The sequence below is a fragment of the Dermacentor albipictus genome, chromosome 2, assembly GCF_038994185.2.
Source record: "Dermacentor albipictus isolate Rhodes 1998 colony chromosome 2, USDA_Dalb.pri_finalv2, whole genome shotgun sequence".
NCBI classification, from domain to species: Eukaryota; Metazoa; Arthropoda; class Arachnida; order Ixodida; family Ixodidae; genus Dermacentor; species Dermacentor albipictus.
In genome coordinates, this window is record NC_091822.1 from 145,417,891 (window position 1) to 145,434,167 (window position 16,277).

General features: G+C 47.3%; 1 protein-coding gene and 1 long non-coding RNA gene across 2 annotated transcripts; one reads left to right on the plus strand and one right to left on the minus strand.

The window, feature by feature from the left end:
- Positions 1 to 1,405: 1,405 nt before the first annotated feature.
- LOC135904615 (uncharacterized) lies at positions 1,406 to 8,037 on the plus strand. The gene is made up of 3 exons (XR_011511860.1): positions 1,406 to 1,638; positions 7,773 to 7,896; positions 7,964 to 8,037. It is a non-coding gene; the product is annotated as an uncharacterized lncRNA (long non-coding RNA).
- A 2,395-nt stretch (positions 8,038 to 10,432) lies between these two features.
- LOC139056144 (uncharacterized) lies at positions 10,433 to 15,993 on the minus strand. The gene is made up of 2 exons (XM_070534063.1): positions 14,541 to 15,993; positions 10,433 to 12,126 (listed from the first exon to the last, which is right to left on the minus strand). Exons 1-2 carry the CDS (start codon positions 15,747 to 15,749, stop codon positions 12,058 to 12,060), a joined length of 1,278 nt encoding a protein of 425 aa, XP_070390164.1. The 5' UTR covers positions 15,750 to 15,993; the 3' UTR covers positions 10,433 to 12,057.
- Between the last annotated feature and the right edge of the window lie 284 nt (positions 15,994 to 16,277).

Sequence of the window (16,277 nt, forward strand, 5' to 3'; positions counted from 1 at the left end):
GAAACGTCTCACTATTATCTAGGGTCCGTGTGCTTAACAGTGAATTTACCCGCAGTGTATAGTGCGCTATTACTTTTTACTCTCTGTATACATGGTTTTGATGCTTTTCTGCAATTCTCCCATTGACACTTTTCATGTGCTGATAATATTTGATAAGTTGATTATTTATTAGGACTAAGTGCGTAATTAGGCAGATTGCATAAAAATAATCTGTCTCCAAGCGACGGCATGCAGCATTACCTTGTTTCCGTTAAGCGACGTGGCATTTGCATATTTTTAAATCTTGGTGCATCATGATTGGTGGGACACGCTGTATACTTGCCCAACAATGGACGTTGGCAGTTGAAATTTCGTGCTCACGTTCAGATTCTGAGATTACAAATGCCGCGCGATCCTAAAGAAGACGAGTAATCAAATTTTCCTAGCACACAGGGGCAGTCCTCCCTGTCTTGCTGACACTCCTGATAGGAAAACTAAACTCTGTGGCACGCACTTGGTCGAATGACAACAGGAAGATGACAATTACGTTACCTTTACGCAGAGGAAGTACTAGGCTTTCGCTTGTTGATCGACGTGAATGGTCCTCGAAATACCGATTTATCCAGAGCTGCGTGATTTGGGAGCAGTGTGCTCAGACTCGCCTGAACGAGCCCAGTTGCTCCAGCTGATCTTACTATTGACTTACTGCGTTCTAAATATCACGATAATGTTGAGTGGAATATGTTTTATTAAATGCATTTGCTGATAATCTTGCGAACGTCAACTATTCGAACATATTCGATTGTAGTGCCGAACGTACTCGAAGGTAATGGATGTGTAGGACATGGAGCGTTAACACCATTTCAAATCGGTTTCTTAAAGAATTATAAGCAAAAAACATGAAGTACATGCATTTTGTGAGTACATTGCTAATCATCTGAAGGCCACTGAACTGCGAAGCACAGTGGGGAAACCAACGACTCGTACGCAACCGTTACTTCGTCACGGTCACAGAGATCACGCTTCCTAGAGCCATTTTCTGCCGCTCACATGTAGTTTTACATCGCAACTGTATACCTTTACCCCCAAATGATAAATGGGAGCTTGGAGGGGATTTTAAATGTTCTGAGCCCTTTTAGCTAAACAGTTGTATTCATATTTTTTTATTTGCACACCCCCACTTCCACATTGACTATTTTCTGATCTGCCTGTAATATGATACAGCCAGGTTTTACTGAAATAGCCTGGTGCAGGTCAACTCCTTTCTTATTAACCACTGGAGAATAAATGAATAATACTGCTCAGCATGTGTCAACATACCATTATATGTTTCTCACTGTCTGCTTTCTTCCAGGTCAGTCAATCTTTCAATGCACCTGCCATCTGTTTGTGGATAGGGAGCTCATAATACCAAACATAAGCTTGAAGCTGGCTATTGAGTACCTGTTTGCTGTCCACTACTGCTTAAGCTTTTCCTAGCCTCTAGAGCCGCTCGATGTCCACTCGATTCAAACTAAACAATGTCTGCGCAACCTTGGGCGATCGGAACGCACGTGATCTATGCCCGGCCGGCTGAGAAAGGGGCTTTGAACCGGCCACGGAGCTCCCCATGTCTCACTAAGGTGCCTGGTGTAGTCTCGTACGGACGCCATCCTCTCGGTAAGCGCGGACATTATCCTATATTCCCTCATCGTTTGAAGTATTCAATACTTAGAAGCATTTCTCTTGGAAACCATGCTTAGTTCAAGGGAATTTTCCATGTCTCAGTAATTTCTCGTGTCATATTCGAGTGCTGATTGCCCTGTTATCTGTTGATAACGTAACATTTTCTCAAGTCTCTAAATTTATTAAGGCAGTTTCTCCTTCCATTTTTCTACCGGGGGTGCGCTTTAGAACCACGGCACTGCAATTATGCTTCAGTAATTTTCCCTTTTTTTCCTCCCTTATACTTGCTCTCTTAACTACTACACGCAGAAACAGATGAACAGCGCTCGCATTCGATCCCATAAATGAGCATTATATATATATATATATATATATATATATATATATATATATATATATATAGATAGATAGATAGATAGATAGATAGATAGATAGATAGATAGATAGATAGATAGATAGATAGATAGATAGATAGATAGATAGATAGATAATTATCAGTCATAGCACTCGTAGTGCAGCCCTCTGGGCTGTTCTCTTTCCTAAAGTAGTCGTGTTAGGGTTATTATAATTAGACAAAGGCGTTTCGCTCACGTGAGCAGCAGTCCTTGGGTTAGTTACTCGGGCTAGCTTCCCACGCTAAGCGTGCCGCGTTCGGCTCGCACCTGCTTAAGCTTTTCCTAGTCTCTAGAGCCGCTCGAGTTCCCTCTCATCGACGGGCGGCCATTTTTCCAAGAAAGTATGCCTTCCAACCACTAAAAAGGAAAAAAAGAAAACAAAAAAAGGAAGAGAACAGGGGATTTGACCTCTTAACCCTTGGAGCAAAAATCGACCATCGCAGACAACATCAGTCCACGCAAGTACAAGGCTCTGGACAGGAGCTATGCCGCTTCAATGTCACCTGGCGCCTGACGGACCAACCGGCTGAGCTATCTCTCCGGGCAACATCCAAGGGTTAAGAGGTCAAATCCCCTGTTCTCTTCCTTTTCTTTATTTTCTTTTTTTCCTTTTTTCTTCTAGCTTATCACTATATGAGGGAATTGCATAGCCTCGCCAGGACTGTTCACACTGGGACTCTAAAAAAAAAAAAATTTCTCCTCTATCATTTATGGCCACTCATGTGCAGGTCATAAACTACCAGGCCTCTCCAATTGAGTGCCATCTGTGCGGTTTAACAGAAATCAGATTGGTCGACCTTAACTGATCGAAGAAGGCACCACTGTAGGTTAAATGAGGCGTATAATTCCTGCGGTGGCGAAGAGGTAGAGCATCTGCCTCCCGTGCAAGAGGACCGTGGTTTGAATCCTGGTGCCGCACAATTTACCACCGTAAAAATAAAGATAAAATTGCATAAACAGGCCTGGAGTGCGGCCTGATCCCGGTGACCAGAACCGGTAACGCACTCTCTCACCAGAGCAGGATTGGCCACCCTGGTGCAGTACTTGGCCACAACCTCCTATATGAATACAACAATCAAACCCCGGCCCTCAGTCCCCAGCAGCCGCGAAGCAACTGACCACGGCGGTGGTCAGATCTGTGAGGCAGCAGAGGGTGCTAAGAATCCCTGGCTCCAGAAAGGCTGCCATTGGAATCTAAACCTGGCAACGTTTAACGTTAGAAAGTTATCTAGTGAGGGGAGTCTATCAGTGTTATTAGAGGAATTAGAGGGTAGTAAATGGGATATAATAGGGCTCAGTGAGGTAAGGAGGACAAAAGAAGCATATACAGTGCTAAAAAGCGGGTACGTCCTTTGTTACTCGGGCTTAGCGGAGAGACGAGAAATAGGAGTCGGATTCCTGACTAATAAGGATATAGCTGGTAATATAAAGGAATTCTATAGCATTAACGAGAGGATGGCAGGTCTTGTTGTGAAACTTAATAAGAGGTACAAATTGAAGGTCGTACAGGTCTACTACGTCCCTACATCCACTCATGATGACCAGGAAGTCGAAAGCTTCTATGAAGAATTAAAATCGGCGATGGGTAAAGTCAAAACAAAATACACGTGTATTTTGTTTTGACTTTACCCATCGCCGCTGCTTCCTGCCTACCCATGCCAGGGTAGGCAGGAAGCAGGCTGGAGACAAGTAAGTGGGGGAATATGGCATAGGCTCTAGGAATAGCAGGGGAGAGTTATTAGTAGAGTTTGCAGAACAGAATAATATGCGGATAATGAATGCCTTCTTCCGCAAGCGGGATAGCCGGAAGTGTACGTGGAGGAGCCCGAATGGCGAGACTAGAAATGAAATAGTCTTCATACTCCGCACTAACCCTGGCATCATACAAGATGCGGACGTGCTCGGCAAGGTGCGCTACAGTGACCATAGTATGGTAAGAACTCGAATTAGCCTAGTCTTGAGGAGGAAACGGAAGAAACTGGTACAAAAGAAGCCAATCAATGAGTTAGCGGTAAGAGGGAAACTAGAGAAATTCCGGATCAAGCTACAGAACAGGTATTCGGCATTAACTCAGGAAGAGGACCTTAGTGTTGAACCAATGAACGACAACCTTATGGGCATCATTAAGGAGCGTGCAATAGAATTCGGTGGTAACTCTGATAGACAGGATACCAGTAAGCTATCGCAGGAGACGAAAGATCTGATCAACAAATGCCAATGTATGAAAGCCCCTAACCCTACAGCTAGAATAGAACTGGCAGAACTTTCTAAGTTAATCAACAAGCGTAAGACAGCTGACATAAGGAACTACAATATGGATAGAATTGAACATGCTCTCAGGAACAGAGGAAGCCTAAAAGCAGTGAAGAAGAAACTAGGAATAGGCAAGAATCACATGTGTGCATTAAGAGACAAAGCCGGCAATATCATTACTAATATGGATGAGATAGTTCAAGTGGCTGAGGAGTTCTATAGAGATTTATACAGTACCAGTGACACCCACGACGATAATGGAAGAGAGAATAGCCTAGAGGAATTCGAAATCCCACAGGTAACGCCGGAAGAAATGAAGAAAGCCTTAGGGGCTATGCAAAGGGGGAAGGCAGCTGGGGAGGATCAGGAAACAGCAGATTTGTTGAAGGATGGTGGTCAGATTGTTCTAGAGAAACTGGCCACCCTGTATACGCAATGCCTCATAACCTCGAGCGTACCGGAATCTTGGAAGAACGCTAACATAATCCTAATCCATAAGAAAGGGGACGCCAAAGTCTTGAAAAATTATAGACCGGTCAGCTTACTGTCCGTTGCCTACAAAGTATTTACTAAGGTAATCGCAAATAGAATAAGGAACACCTTAGACTTCTGTCAACCAAAGGACCAGGCAGGATTCCGTAAGGGCTACTCAACAATAGACCATATTCACACTATCAATCAAGTGATAGAGAAATGTGCAGAATATAATTAACCCTTATATATAGCTTTCATTGATTACGAGAAAGTGTTTGATTCAGTCGAAACCGCAGCAGTCATGGAGGCATTACGGAATCAGGGTGTAGATGAGCCATACGTAAAAATACTGGAAGATATCTATAGCGGCTCCACAGCCACCGTAGTCCTCCACAAAGAAAGCAACAAAATCCCTGTAAAGAAAGGCGGTCAGACAGGGACATACGATCTCTCCGATGCTATTCACAGCATGTTTACAGGAGGTATTCAGAGGCCTGGAGTGGGAAGAATTGGGGATAAAAGTTGATGGAGAATATCTTAGTAACTTGCGATTCCCTGATGATATTGCCTTGCTTAGTAATTCAGGGAACCAATTGCAATGCATGCTCACTGACCTGGAGCGGCAAAGCAGAAGAGTAGGTCTAAAAATTAATCTGCAGAAAACTAAAGTAATGTTTAACAGTCTCTGAAGAGAACAGCAGTTTACAATAGGTAGCAAAGCACTGGAAGTGGTAAGGGAATACATCTACTTAGGGCAGGTAGTGACTGCGGATCCGGATCATGAGATTGAAATAATCAGAAGAATAAGAATAAGAATAAGGGTGCGTTTGGCAGGCATTCTCAAATCACAAACAGCAGGTTGCCACTATCCCTCAAGAGAAAAGTATATAACCAGCTGTGTCTTACCAGTACTCGCGTATGGGGCAGAAACCTGGGGGCTTACGAAAAGGGTTCTGCTTAAATTGAGGACGACGCAACGAGCTATGGAAAGAAGGATGATGGGTGTAACGTTAAGGGATAAGAAAAGAGCAGATTGAGTGAGGGAACAAATGCAAGTTAATGACATCTTAGTTGAAATCAAGAAAAATAAATGAGCATGGGCAGGACATGTAATGAGGAGGGAAGATAACCGATGGTCATTAAGGGTTACGGACTGGATTCCAAGGGAAGGGAAGCGTAGCAGGGGCAGCAGAAAGTTAGGTGGGAGGATGAGATTAAGATGTTTGCAGGGACAACATGGCCACAATTAGTACATGACCGGGGTAGTTGGAGAAGTAAGGGAGACGCCTTTGCCCTGCAGTGGGCAAAACCAGGCTGATGATGATGATGACTGCTTGAACATCAGATATGATGCACATGTAGGGGCAACGCTCGAATTTCTTCAGAGGTAACTACCTCTTGCTTCTTAGGACATTGGGAGAAAAAAAATGTGCCGAGTAACAAAGCAACTCTCTTCAAGACACCACACAACCTTAGTCTAGAAAAGCACATAAAGACATTAGCATTCAACAAGGTGAAACACTTCTATGATTGGTATAAACTGATACACATAAATCAAAGCTGAGCCTATTGAAAAAAAGAAATGTGCATCTGCTTTGGATTGTATGGTAGTCAAAATTAGCACAGTTCAGTGCAATTAGTGAAAATTGAATTTTAAGCACTCCAAATATTTGTGATCAGGTATAAAACTGGCTGTTAGTGTTGGTCATTTGTTTATCACGAGTATTTCTACTACTGTAGCATGTCCTTAAGATTAACTTTAACGACTTAGAAATAAGACACAAAATTTTCCATTTTTTCTTTTTTTTTGTATGTCGAGTTTTTGGTCTCTTAACTGCAATATCGCCCGTACATTGTAACTGCGCCATTGCATATCCAGCATAAAACCATGTATCTGCCGCCTGCACATACTTCTTTGTATTTGAAATCCTTCGTTCAGATGGCCGCCGAGCAAACTGTACCATTTCAAGAGCACAATAGAAGACATTTTTCTTTATCGAACAGGAGCCCGCCCGTCATGTAATACTTTGAGAGAGGTGTTTGAGGAAATAATGAAATATTTAAACACAGCAGATGATTCCACAGAGCTAACACGGAACGGCGATAGAGAGACTTTACTACCTTGTTTAATCGCCTTGCTTTTTATAACATGTGCTGTTAGCACTAAAAAGAAGGGTGAATATAGGTGACTTACTTGCTGTAAAATGTGTGCTACAGTTGGCAGTTGTCTTTTTTTCTGTAAATGTTCCTTCTAGCCAAGACTGGCCAAGGTAACACTGCATGGTATTACCTTGTCTGTTATGCCCTGCCACATTTACAGCTTAACCACAAAAAGCAGTTAATGATAGTCTGAAGGAAGCATGTGAGGCTAGGCAGTATACTTTGCAAGTTGTATCTGCAAGTTACAGTGACATGTATTGGTGTGCGTAATCTACCTTATACTTGTGCAGATAGCGTTGCCTGTCAACGATATTACTCAAGAAAATGAATACAAGGCAGATTTATTGGACTAGTGTCCTTTGGGTTTTATTTTCATTATACTGATTTTGACTTCTCCATCAGGAAGACATGTCATCTTTCATTTCTTCATTGTGTTACATTGAAAGTATCGCTTTTTCTTTGCCGAGATTTGGCAGTTTCAAGCTGAAAGTTATCATAATCTTATTTCTTGTATATACATAAGAACAATGGTTTCAGTTGGTCCATCACTGATTATGCCTGTTAAGAATGCAGGCACAAATATACATATACAGGCTGTTCATTACATGGTTACCATCATGGCTGCACATATTTCCATTGCAGCATAGAATAGCCTACACGAGTGCCAAGATTTGGATAGATGATTGTCTGTAGCTGCGGAGATCTACTGGTAGGGGCTGAAATTACGTGCCAAGCTTAGTAGAGGTTGCAGCACCAACCTGGAAATTTAATTCAGTTACCACAATGGTTTGTTGCATAGATGTTTTTAATTGCATTTGTCACCTGCCTTATTCATATTCATTCCAGATACCTCGTCGGCATATCAGAAGAGGAGGGCACACGCCCGCAAATGAAAAGGAGGAAAGGTGCCCGCTTGAAAGCTCTGGCGGCGTGCGCAGAGATTGCGTCATTCAAGAAGAAATGGAGCTCTGTGAGTCTGTTATTATTGCTTGGTTGCCTTCAGGTACTGACTTACATTTCCTGCTTTTCATTTTCAGCTCCTCTGATGGCCAAATATAGCCTGATGTTCTAGCTGACGTTCATGTTCTTTGAATACACAATTTAAAATTGACCTTCTTGTGTTTGTCTTTTTTCCAAAGACTATCCTGAGTATTCATATAACCTTTATGGAGTATCAATTATTACTGCATGATAGATATTTGGTGGTGTTAGAAAAGGAGAAAGCTCACCAACAAAAGTTCAGCTCCTAATTCCCATATAAGAACCAAAAGGTCATTTTGTTCATTATTCTGGCTAACATCTTTATTTTCTAATGGACTCTTGACTGTACGAGTTCCACTTTAATTAGACTACCTAACAGATGGCTACAACAACGGGGAATGCTGCACAAGACAGAAGGAAAGGAGTGACACACGAGTACCTGTAGCAATCGCTGGTGTTGCAATTCCTTTTCTTTCTATCTACTTATGTTGCATTATTTTGTGACAATTACATTATTCATGAAACCTGCACCACAGCACAAATTCATTACGGTGTCATTACAGTCACAATTTTTCACAGATGAGATCCCTCGTGCACCAGTTGCGGTTCCAACCCTGAACTTGCATGTTACAGTTATATAACTGTTCACCCGTGGTGCGGCATTGACAATGTTGGTAGGTAACTACAGCTTTAAAAGTTTTCATTCGTGGTACGGCATTGGCAACGTTGGGAGGTACTATGGCTTTAATGGTAGTTTCTTGCGGTACGGGATTGGTAATGTTAAGGAACACTACGGCTTCAGAAGTAGTTTCTTGAGTAACGCATTGGTAATGCTGGTTGGTAACTATGGCTGCAGTAGTATCATGTATCGTTACGGGAACTTCCTGGCATCAAGAGTTTGCAGCTTGTTTTGCTGTAATATGACGGCACTTTTTTAGCAGTGTACCGCATTTTGAACTTAAGCTTACCCTGTTGCCCCGCAACCACTGTTGTATGGTAGTGGGGTTTCCTTGCCTTCTCACGTCACCTGCCTGATCCCCCTCTGTTTTGTGGGAACTCCCTCTTTCCTCCCTCTCCTCCTTTAGCTCGTCTCTCTGCAGAACTATCGGCGTCCCCTCTGGCCTGGCACGTTAGTAGAAAGGGAAGCGCTGCAGTTTCTTCACTGCTTCTGAGGGGAGTCACGAACTGAGTGGCTAAAGTGGCGACGGCCAGGGAGCTGCAAGGTGCAGTGTGCACATTCGACGCGGTGGAGTGAAAACGAGTTCCTCCAGTCGCTTTTCCTTCCTTACTCGCGCCTGTCACGTATATACAACTTCTGACAAACCCCTCCCTCCCCCGACGTGGTGTGCATGACAGCAGTAGCCACCGTCGCCAACAGCAGCAGCAGCCGTGGGAAAGTCGAAGGAAGAGGCAAGGAAAGCTTCGCTTTAAAATATGAACTTTGTTTTTGAGAAAGTGTTCAGTGTGCGCCGTTTGCACAAAAGGCTCGACCTCCTGATGGCACAGTTCGTCACAAATGGCCGTGCCAAGCCTAAGAGATTGAGTACTCAGTTTTTATTTTTCTCGATATGATTCTTGTATTGCATCTGTATTAAACAATATACAACAAAAAATATTGTCCGACGCAGCGTGAGAGAGAGAGAGAGAGAGAGAGAGAGACAACTTTATTTATCCCATCCTAAATGGAAAGGAAGTGCGGGAAGAAGGCGAGGGAGGTTATCCTACTCGCGGTAGGCCTCCTCTACCACCTCAGCCCACAGGATAGCTTCATGAAGTTCGAGGTTGTAGCTGCGCATGGCAGCCTCCCACAGCTCCCTACTACCTAAAACTCTACAAAGGTTAGGGGGAGGGGAGTGGTTTTTGCATTGCCACATAATGTGGTCAAGGTCCGCTCTGCTGGCAGGACAAAACTTGCAGGCTGAAGTAGGGTATATTCCCGGGTGAATTTTGTGACGTAAGGCAGGACATAGAAAAGTGCGAGTCTGTAGTTTACGCCATAGTACCTCGTGTATGCGTGACGACCGAATCATTAAAGGAGGGAGGGTTAGGCGACCTAGGCGGTAATACACGCAAATGTCGTGGTAAGTAAGTAATTTGTCTTTGGAGGTGAATGCTGGAGGGAGATTATTGGCGTCTGAACCGTCCCCTGCCTGTGCTCGGTTCGTGAAAGCTCGAGCACTTAGGTGGGCCGCTTCATTGCCGATTAGGCCTGCGTGAGCAGGTGTCCAGATTAAGCTCAGAAGTTGGGCTGGCGGATTGTGAGATAAAATGGCCAGGGCTGTCCTGCAAACCCTACCTGCTCCAAAGTTGTGTATGGCAGTTTTGGAGTCCCTTACTATGACAGAGTAATTGGGTATTGTTGCAGCGAGTGCCACCGCCGCCTCCTCTGCCTCCTCCGAGGAAGAGGCTATAATGGATGCTCCCGTCGCAATACTGCCAGTGGAGTCAACGACTGATATGGCGAATTTATGTCCACATGGATACTCTGCGGCATCGACATAGAGCACGTCTTTGTAGTCAGTCAGTCAGTCAAGAACTTTATTGAGGTCCTGAGGGGTCTAAGCCGTTGGAGATCGCACGCGGCGAGCTCCTTGGGCCGAAACCGTAGGCGACGCCCAAGTCGGGACGGGAACGTGGTGACGCTCCGCCAGTTCTTGGGCCCTCTGGACGGCCTTGAATTGCAGTTTGAGGTCCGGGCTTTTGAGGGCTTCTTCCCATTCGCGCTCACTGGAGAGAGGGCCCTCTGGTAACGCGGTACATTGCCAAAGCATGTGCGAGAGTGAGCAGTAGGGTTCTGGGCAGTCTGTGCAATTTGCCGGGATTTCTGAATTGTAGTGGCTTAATAGGCCTCGTGACGGATACGAGGCCGTTTGCAGCATTCGAAACGCGGCCGCCTGCGCGCGCTCGAGTTTGGCGTGCGGGAGCGGGTATTTCATTCTGCCTTTTCGATAGTGTGAGGTGATTTCTTGATATGTGAGTAGCGGGTCATTGAACTGAATGTCCAGCCCCTCGGAGGCCGTGGGACCGTCGCGGCGGGCAAGTTCTCGCGCACGGTCATGGGCCGTTTCATTGAGGTTGGGTTTTTGCGGGTGGATGTCCTTCCCCATGTGAGCGGGGAACCAGGAGAGGCACCGTTTGCACTCGTTTGAGCTCGCTAGTAATATATGCGCTACCTCTTTCGGTACATTGCCGCTTTCGTAAGCCCGAATTGCAGCACGCGAATCCGTGAGGACATGGGTAAATGTGGGGTCTGCCATGGCGATGGCTACGGCTATCTGTTCGGCTTTAGCGCTAGTGGTCGATTTAACCGATGCCGATGACCGTAACGTTCCGTTGCCGTCCACAACTGCTATCGCGAAAGTTGATGTATTGCCGTACTGGGCCGCGTCAACAAATGCGGTGGCTTCACGATCCGCGTCTGTGCGGTCGAGAATCGCGCGGGCGCGGGCCCGACGCCTACCCACGTTGTATAGTGGGTGGACGTTTCTGGGAAACGGTGAGACTCTGTAGTTGTCTCTAATTTCACTCGGTAGGGTAACAGCGTGTTCGAGATAGGGAGATGGGGAGACATTAGCTTCGCCTAAAATTAGTCTACCGGCTTTGGACGAGGATAGGCGGAGTATTTGCGCCATAGTCTGAGCCTCGATCACTTCGTCGATGTTGTTGTGCATGCCTAGCTGATCAACCATTGCTGTACTTGCTCTTTGTGGAATGCCCAAGACCTGTTTGATGCTCTTGCGCATGAGCGTGTTCAGTTTCGTCTTTTCTGTTTTCGTCCAGTTGTGGGCAGAGGCGACGTAATTAATATGGCTCATAAGGAACGCGTGGTATACGCGCAGTAGGTTATCTTCGCAGAGACCCTTCCTGCGCCCTGAGACTCTGTGGATGAGTCTGATCATATTTTCGGTTTTGGCGGTTAAGTGTTTGATCGAGTGTGCGTGGCATCCGGTGGCTTCGATTAGAAGCCCAAGAATGCGAATGTGGTCGACTCGCGGAATCTGTTGGCCGTCACTTGTATGTAGTGCGATCGGAAGTTCGTCTAGAGGAGTTAGGTATCGGACTCCTTGGCAAGACTTGCGATATAGTAAGAGTTCCGATTTCTTGGAAGATAGCTTCATTCCTGTCTCTAGTAGGTACTCCTCCGTGGCATCTAGGGCAGACTGTAATGCCTGCTCCATGTCTGCCAGGGAGCCTCCCGGGCTCCAGATGGTGATGTCATCTGCATATAGAGCGAAATTTACGTTCGGGATGTCTCGTAGTTTGTCTGCGAGTCCCTTCATCACTATGTTAAAGAGTAATGGAGAGATGACTGAGCCTTGCGGTGTTCCGACGGAACCCAGCGTGTAGCAGTCCGACTTAAGTTGTGAGACTCGCAGTCGGGCTTCTCTGTCTTTTAGGAAGGAGCGCACGTACTCCTGAAATCTCTGGCCGAGGCCGAGGCCTGCCACAGACTCCAATATGAAGCGGTGCGAGACGGTGTCGAATGCTCTCGTGATATCGAGGGCGAGGATGCCTCGAACGTCTCTTGTTTTAACGTCAAAGACCTGTCTTTTTAGGAGCAACATGACATCTTGCGTGGAAAGGTGGGGTCGAAACCCTACCATGTTGTGTGGGAGGAGTTCGTGTTCCTCAATGTAGCGTGACACTCGGTTTTGAATGACGTGCTCGGCTACTTTACCCACGCATGAGGTAAGAGAGATAGGGCGTAAATTGTCGAGGTTAAGTGGTTTGCCGGGTTTTGGGATAAGGACCACCGTGGCCGTGCGCCATTGCGTTGGTACCTCTCCTGTTTCCCACACGTGGTTGATGTCTTTAAGGAGTAGTGTAATGGCCTGGTCGTCTAAGTTACGTAAGATTCGGTTGGTTACCCCGTCGGGTCCTGAGGCCGATCTGCTGTTGAGGTTGTGTAGCGCCTCTCGAACTTCTGCTTCCGTGAAGGCAGCGTCTAGTTCGGGAGTGGTGTCGCACTTTATGCTCGGGTAATCGTTGGGGTGAGCGTCGCCTAATGGAAGGTAACGTTTGGCGATTTCTGCCAGGAAGGACTCTTCTGTTCCCCCTTTCGCTTTATGTAAGTGTAAAAGTCGGTCTAACGCGTGGCTGTGATTGTCCTTTGTTTGGCTGTCGTCTAACATGCGTTTCAGGAGGTTCCACTTACCTCCGGTCCGCATGCGGCCGTCGACCGCCGAACATAGTTCCTGCCATTGGAGTCTTGTGAGCTCCGTACAGTATTGTTCGATATCTCGGTTGAGTATCGCGATGCGTTTGCGCAGGCGTCTGTTGAGACGTTGTTTTCGCCATCGCGCAAGTATCGAGGCCTTGGCCTCGAGTAAGTGTGCGAGGTGAGGGTCAACCCTTGGGACCTCCAATTCCGTTTGTATGGTTTTCGTGGCTCTAGCTACGTCGCCCTTTATCGCAGAGAGGAGCTCTCCGAAGGAATCGTACGTGTTCGTGTCTTCCTTCCGTAACTGGCGGAAGCTATCCCAGTCTGTAAGGGTGAAAGACCGGGGTGGGGCCGCCGTGTTTGGTATTTCTGTGCGTATGACGAAGTGATCGCTGCCCAGGTTCTCTTGCGTATTCGTCCATGTGTAGTTTGCTACATTTCGGAGTAGCGTGAGGTCCGGCGTAGTATCGCGTTGTGTCGACGTACCCAATCTGGTGGGGAACCTGTGGTCCGTCACCAGGGTGAGGGACAGGTCGTCGATCGCGCGCGAGAGGTTGTTGCCGCTAGGCTTGATTGTGGGGTAACCCCACGACGGGTGGGGGGCGTTGAAGTCCCCTGCGATAATGAGCGGTGAGTTTCGTGCCAATGATGTGGCTTTAGTAAGGATCGCGTGGAAAGATTGTTTGTAGTGCGCGGGGGAGCTGTAGACGTTTAGTACAAAAATGCTTTGTTTTAGAAGTCGGTTAGGTACGAGCTCGATTAGGATCGCCTCGATGCGACTGTTTTTCGGAAGGACGTTATGCACGATATGCGCGAATTTTCTATTAACGAGCGTGGCGATGCCTCTCCTGGCGTCCCCTCCTTTTTGGGAGACGGGGCTGTACCCTGAGAGCGTGAGGGTTTCACATAGGGTTTCTTGTAATAGTATTACGTGCGGCTTTTTGGGTTGAATTTTGAGGTACTGTTGCAGCGAGGATTTGCGTTTCGCGTAGCTAGCGCAATTCCACTGCCAAATTTCTAAGGTGTCCCGTGTCGTGTTAGCCATGATGGTTTTGCGGGGGATTTATTGGTGACGAGGGGTGCGTCGTCGTGTCCATCTGTTGTGGCTGACTAGCTTTGTTTTTAATTTTTATGGCGACTTTATTTTCGACCACCTCTACACGATTCGTTAGGATACGAATACTTTCTAGGTTCTCTCGCGTGAGGCGCAGAATTTCGCCTAGGGTGTCTTGCGGTGCATTACTCTCTTCTTCCGTCTCTGGGAGCGGAGGGGGCTTGCGTTTGGCTGTGCTAACTTTTACGTTTGTCTCCTGAGGTGGTGCTTGTTTGGGAGCTTTAAGGTTTTGAATCTCCTGTTTTGCGTCATTAAGCTGCGCTGTAAGCACTTGTATGGTGGCCCGGAGACCCGCTAGTTCCTGTCGTAGGGCTGTGACTATCTCGCTCTCATGCTCGGGCAATGAAGACCGCGTTACCTGTCTGGTAGATGAAACGTCCCGTTGCTGCTGCTGGTGATGTCTCCCTCGTACTCGGTCGGCCCACGTCAGTTCCGTGGGGCCGGATGTAGGGCGCCCCCTGGAGCAGGACCGGCTGCTGCGTCGTCCCCTGGAGCGGGAGCGGCTGCTGCGTAGGGCGCTGCGGCGCTCGGGTGACGGCGTGACCGAGCGACTCCTTGTGGTCGCTACGGGAATACCCGAGGTGGCGGCCGAGTCCTTGTGACTGGCGCCGCTTGGTCCTTGGGAGCGGCTACGGCCGCGTCGGTTGCGTCTGCGGCGGCGTCTCTGTCGAACGATGTAAGGGACCTGAAACTTGCGCTTGCAGTCCTTGTCGGCGGTGGGGTGCGGTCCGCCGCACAGGGTGCAGTGAGGGGAACACTGGTGATCTTCCGCTGGAGTTTTGATGCCACACTTCCGGCACCACGTCGTACTGGGGTTAGGGCAGACATCCGCGCGGTGACCGATGTTGCCACAGTTGTAGCAAACTTCTGTGTGTCTGCGAAAGAGTGTGCATCGAACAATGCTTGCTCCGCAGTAGATGTAATTTGGTACTTGCATTCCTTGGAAAAGGATTGTCACGGCTGTGGTGTTCTTGATTCTCTTCACCTCCAAGGCGTTGGGGTTGCGTTTCGTGACGATCAGTTCTCGGAGTTGGGAGTCGTTGAGCTCGAGGTCAATGCCTCGGACTACGCCTTTGCAGGTATCATCGGGTGGCGCCGGGTATACTGCGACCCGATACGTAGTGTCTTTCATGCGAATTTGTTGCACCGTGGCGTATGCTCTTGCATTACGTTCGCTGGGGGTGCAGATGATGAAGATATTCTGAGTTACGTTGGGGCAGATGGAGTCTTCCGTGAGGTCTTGAGGAGCCAGGGCTGCCGCCATTGCCAGGGCTTGCTCAACCTGCACTGGTGTAGATTTGGCCACGTTAAGACCGTCTCGGGGTCTCACGATTATACGGAACGTGTCCCTCGGTAGCTGAGGGAGTCTCGAGGTAGCGACGAGGCGCTGGTATGCGCTGTTCGGTCCGGCGGTGCGCTCACCGTCCCTTCGTCTGCCACGAGTACTTGAACTTGCTCCTTGTGGTTGACTGGCCTTTACCTTGCGTGATTTGCGGTTATACGCCGCAATCCAGCCCGGGTCATTCGCATCTTCCGGCGATATCGTCTCACCGGGGACGATTTCCATGGCGGCAATGACTGACTTGCGGTGTTAGGCCTAGGCCTACCCGCCTTTGAACGACGAGGTTGAGAATTCGAATGCAGAAAATGTTGAGAAAGAATCCACCCACCGAAATAAATCCGGTATCCACGGAATCCGTGTAACTTGCTGCTTTCGTTGGTACACAATTCACTTCGATTTAGCGTGAATAACCTCGTGAAATCATTGATGATATCGGGAGCCGATGTTTGCACGTCCGCACCAGTCGGCGCCCCACTACCCCATATCGTCTTTGTAGTTAAATAACTTTTTCTGCAAGGCTTTAGCTCGTTGTTGCCTTCTATGTTCGTGATGAACAGGGTGCATATTCTTAGGTAGAGGATGAATATGAAAGTGCTCATGTATCGAGTGGGGAATATTGAATTTCTCATTGGTCATGGGTGCGGGGGCAATACTTAGGGAGTTTAGGATGTGCCTACCAGTGTGGGTGTTCGATAAGCGCTGGTATTGAGCAGTCAGGTGGGCTTCTGCGAGCTCACTAAAGGTATTCAAGGT

Excerpts from the sequence above, each read along its gene's own strand:
- LOC139056144 (XM_070534063.1), bottom strand. The coding sequence starts at position 15,749 with ATGGAAATCGTCCCCGGTGAGACGATATCGCCGGAAGATGCGAATGAC. Across the intron at positions 12,127-14,540 it reads ACGTTTCATCTACCAGACAG|ATGACATCACCATCTGGAGC; the intron begins GTAACGCGGTCT and ends CTCTATATGCAG.